Source organism: Emiliania huxleyi, assembly GCF_000372725.1.
Source record: "Emiliania huxleyi CCMP1516 unplaced genomic scaffold EMIHUscaffold_8, whole genome shotgun sequence".
In the NCBI taxonomy this organism is placed as follows: domain Eukaryota; phylum Haptophyta; order Isochrysidales; family Noelaerhabdaceae; genus Emiliania; species Emiliania huxleyi.
The window spans coordinates 877,516-882,022 of NW_005196021.1; the positions used below are offsets into that span (position 1 = coordinate 877,516).

The window sequence follows — 4,507 nt, forward strand, 5'->3', positions numbered from 1 at the left end:
CCCTCCCTCCCTCCAAAGAGCAAGCCTCTTTTGCGACACCCTTTCCTTTTGTACCCACTGCCACCTCTCTCCTCTTAGGCGGAGCGCGCCCTGGCGCGGCTCGAGAAGATGGCGCGCCTCGACGCGGAGGTGCGGCTCGAGCTGCAAACGGGCGCTTGCCGACGGCAGACTATCGAGCATTAGGCGCTCAACAACGAGGAGGCCTCGCTCAGCACGATCCGCAAGGCGAACCTCAAGCGGTACATGTCCAAGGTCGAGGTCGCCAACCCCGAGTCGCAGAAGGCCATCGACGGCGCGCTCGCCTCGCTGTCCAAGACGTCGGAGGGCCAAAAGGCGATGGGCGCCGCGTTCCAGGAGCTGCTCGCGCACCCGGAGATGAAGGCCCAGGTGGAGACACTCGAGCCGCGCTACGGCGGGATCTTCAAGATGAGGCAGGTGGAGGGCTTGGAGATTGGGGAGAAGGAGGAGGTGGACGCGTAGACGACGGAGGGGCAGGTTGGGAGTGCTCTGTTGCTAGCTCTGTTGCCTGTATGATTTGGCCGCCGCCGGAGCCGTCTGGGTATATGTGCCAGAGAGAGAGAGAGAGAGAGAGAGAGAGAGAGAGGTAGAGAGGGGGGGCGGTGGAGGGGACAGGGCTGCATCCCTCGAGCTCGACGTCCGAGCGAGGAGTCCCCTCTCGCCTCTGGTGCGCCGGTGCTTACTGCTTTCACCGCCGGGCGGTCGCGATGGGCGCCCGCTCGCTCGTGGGGTTTTTGAGAGATGCTAGCACTCTGTCTCGGTCTCTGTGTTGTGCGCGAGAACTCCTGCGAGTCCGGGGCGGCTAAGATTACCGTGTATGCTACAACCGATTAGTCGACAGCCGACAGCCGAGAGAGACTCCGCGCGCTCTCGAGGCGCCTACCCCCCCCCCCCCCTTTCACTCACTCCCGTTGCCCAGCCATGAGCTCCGCCATCGACGCATCGAGGATGCCGACGGCGCGGTCGGCCTGCTCCGCAGAGACGATGAGCGGCGGCACCAGCCGCAGCACCTTTTCGCCCGCGGGCACGGTGAGCAGCCCGTTGCGCATCGCGGCGGCGGTCAGCTGCGCGGCGGTGAAGCCGCACTCTGCCGTGAGCTCGACGCCGAGGAGGAGCCCCCAGCCGCGGACCTAAGCGTGAGGCCGCGCGCGTCTGACCGTGGCGCGGCCTCCGAGTCGCGTCTGGCGCGCGCGATAAGTTTCGGCCCTCGCCTTCCCCTGGGCACCCCGTGTTGCGTGTCTGACGGTGTCGCCGTGCTTTCTTTCGGTCTGGGCCCCCCGGGGTTGTACTCTTGGGTGAGTGCAGGGACGGGCCATCCCACTCACGGCAAACGGGGTGCTCTCACGCCACCTCGGCGATCACGCCCTCCCGCTTGGAGCGCAGCGCCTCGAGGCCGGACACGAGCTGCGCCGAGCGCGCGTTCACGTTGGCGAGCACGCCGTCGTCCTCGATCGCCTAGGGAAAAGGAGGGGGGGGGGGGGGGGGGTCAGGTAGAGCCCAGCGTTGGTTGGCGAGCATAGACGATGCCTCCTGACTCCAGACCTCCCGCCACACAGAAGGCCCCCTCGAGCTGGTCACAGAAGGCCCCCTCGAGCTGGTTAGAGGAGGTCGGTGGGAGGAGAGATGGGGACTGAGGGACTTCGGCCGACTACGCGCCCTCCCGCGTGCTGGTCGGCAGGTAGGGACTCGCAGGCAAGGGCTCGCCTGCAGCACCGCGTTCGCGGCGGCGCACGCGAGCGGGTTGCCGCCGAAGGTTGACGCGTGCGTGCCCGGCGTCAGGACATCGCACGACGCCTTGCACAACATTCGCGCCGATGAGGGTATTCACCGGTGCGGAGGGGCGCCGATTCGCGAACGGATTGACGACGCCTTGCACATCATCGCGCCGATGGGCACGCCGCCGCCGAGCGCCTTTGCCGATGTGAGCACGTCGACTTCGACGCCCAGTCTCTGGTGCCTGCAACGGGCGGGAGGGTGGGTGGCCCGGCGGCCGGCGGCGGCGGCGGCGGCGTGCGTGCGTGCGTGCGTGCGTGCGTGCGTGCGTGCGTGCGTGCGTGCGTGTGTGCGTGCGTGCCTGTGTGTGCGTGTGCGTGTGTGTGCGTGTGTGTGTGTGTGTGTGTGTGCGTGCGTGCCTGTGTGTGTGTGTGTGTGTGTTTGTGTGTGCGTGTGCGTGCGTGTGCGCGCGTGTGCGCGTGCACCGGCGAGGCCGCGTGAGCGACTTGACGAGCGCGCGGAGCTCGTCCACGTCGTTGTACTCCACGTACGCGAACCCGTCGGGCAGCGGTCCGAACCCCTCCTGGTACTTGGGCTGGCCGGTCGCGGTCAGGGTGGCGAGCCTGCGGTGAGAGTAGAGCCATATCTCCCCCATATCTCCCCCATATCTCCGCTTCTAGGGTGGCGAGCCTGCGGTGAGAGTAGAGCCATATCTCCCCCATATCTCCCCCATATCTCCGCTTCTAGGGTGGCGAGCCTGCGGTGAGAGTAGAGCCATATCTCCCCCATATCTCCGCTTCTAGGGTGGCGAGCCTGCGGTGAGAGTAGAGCCATATCTCCCCCATATCTCCCCCATATCTCCGCTTCTAGGGTGGCGAGCCTGCGGTGAGAGTAGAGCCATATCTCCCCCATATCTCCCCCATATCTCCCCCATATCTCCGCTTCTAGGGTGGCGAGCCTGCGGTGAGAGTAGAGCCATATCTCCCCCATATCTCCGCTTCTAGGGTGGCGAGCCTGCGGTGAGAGTAGAGCCATATCTCCCCCATATCTCCGCTTCTAGGGTGGCGAGCCTGCGGTGAGAGTAGAGCCATATCTCCCCCATATCTCCCCCATATCTCCGCTTCTAGGGTGGCGAGCCTGCGGTGAGAGTAGAGCCATATCTCCCCCATATCTCCCCCATATCTCCGCTTCTAGGGTGGCGAGCCTGCGGTGAGAGTAGAGCCATATCTCCCCCATATCTCCCCCATATCTCCGCTTCTAGGGTGGCGAGCCTGCGGTGAGAGTAGAGCCATATCTCCCCCATATCTCCCCCATATCTCCGCTTCTAGGGTGGCGAGCCTGCGGTGAGAGTAGAGCCATATCTCCCCCATATCTCCTCCATATCTCCGCTTCTAGGGTGGCGAGCCTGCGGTGAGAGTAGAGCCATATCTCCCCCATATCTCCCCCATATCTCCGCTTCTAGGGTGGCGAGCCTGCGGTGAGAGTAGAGCCATATCTCCCCCATATCTCCCCCATATCTCCGCTTCTAGGGTGGCGAGCCTGCGGTGAGAGTAGAGCCATATCTCCCCCATATCTCCCCCATATCTCCGCTTCTAGGGTGGCGAGCCTGCGGTGAGAGTAGAGCCATATCTCCCCCATATCTCCCCCATATCTCCGCTTCTAGGGTGGCGAGCCTGCGGTGAGAGTAGAGCCCGCTCTCACGCTCGCTGCATGCGCGGCGCGCACGTCCCGTGCCCTCTTGTCTCGCCCGCTGCCCTCCTCGCCCTCCTCGCCCTCCTTGCCCTCGCCTTGCCCCTGCTTTGCCCCCCCCCCCCCCCCCCTGGCCCTCCTGGGGACCCAGTGTGCGGTCCGACTGTCGTCGAAGACTGCTCTCGGACTGGTGTGAGCGTGATCTGGGGTCCGGGGGCTGTGCCTCTGTGTGTGCATACGCCAACTTCAGGGCGGGAAGACGGCATCGTGGAGAAGAGCATTCAGAGCACCGCGTGAGTACGAGGGGGGCGAATGCAGCGACATACAGCGGGATACAGCTGAATACGTGTCTTCTCGAGCGCTGGTTGGGACACAAGAATACGTAGGTGCGTATTCCGCTTCTACGGGGGCGAGCCCATATCTCCCCAGATCTCCCCCAGATCTCCCCGGATCTCCGCTTCTAGGGGGCGAGCCCATATCTCCCCATATCTCCCCCATATCTCCCCCGATCTCCGCTTCTACGGGGGCGAGCCCGTATCTCCCCAGATCTCCCCCAGATCTCCCCCGATCTCCGCTTCTAGGGGGGCGAGCCCGTATCTCCCCAGATCTCCCCCAGATCTCCCCAGATCTCCGCTTCTAGGGGGGCGAGCCCGTATCTCCCCAGATCTCCCCCAGATCTCCCCCGATCTCCGCTTCTAGGGGGGCGAGCGTTCGGCCGTGGAAGGACTGCTTGGCGGTGATGATGACGGGCCTGACGAGGGGCGGGGGGGAACGCGGCCGTTTGGCTCGTGACATCTCTTCCCTTCTCGTTCGGCAGCCGGGGCTCGTGTCGGCTTCCATTCTCTTCTCGTCATCGTCAATGACGAAAGAAGAAGGCATGCGTCGCGGAGGAGGGCGAGACTTGGCGGCGCACCGACCAGCTTAGGGCTGGGCGGTCTGGGGTGTGCCGCCGGGGGAGGGGGGAGGAGAAGGGGGGCAGGTTTTTTTTTTTTTTTTTTTTTGTGTTTTGTTGTTTTTTGGTTGGGTTTGTTGTTTTTGTTTTTTGGTGGTTGTTGGTGTTTTTTGTTGGTGTTTTTTTTTTTTTTGT

The 4,507-nt window shown here is 64.0% G+C and overlaps 2 protein-coding genes across 2 annotated transcripts in view; one reads left to right on the top strand and one right to left on the bottom strand.

Annotated features, from left to right (window-relative positions):
- The window catches only part of EMIHUDRAFT_350878 (hypothetical protein), a gene marked incomplete at its 3' end in the record, with an annotated part of 3,020 nt that extends 2,540 nt beyond the window's left edge, over positions 1 to 480 (top strand). The window contains exons 7-8 of the mRNA XM_005759610.1: positions 79 to 129; positions 184 to 480. Of these exons, the coding sequence (XP_005759667.1) occupies positions 79 to 129; positions 184 to 480 (348 nt within the window). The remainder of the gene's footprint in view (positions 1 to 78; positions 130 to 183) is intronic.
- Positions 481 to 920: 440 nt separating this feature from the next.
- On the bottom strand, positions 921 to 2,386 carry EMIHUDRAFT_198604 (acetylornithine aminotransferase; the record flags this gene model as incomplete). Its single annotated transcript, XM_005759611.1, has 5 exons — positions 921 to 1,148; positions 1,369 to 1,473; positions 1,705 to 1,812; positions 1,915 to 1,975; positions 2,217 to 2,386. 5 exons carry the CDS (start codon positions 2,384 to 2,386, stop codon positions 921 to 923), a joined length of 672 nt encoding a protein of 223 aa, XP_005759668.1.
- Positions 2,387 to 4,507: the final 2,121 nt, after the last annotated feature.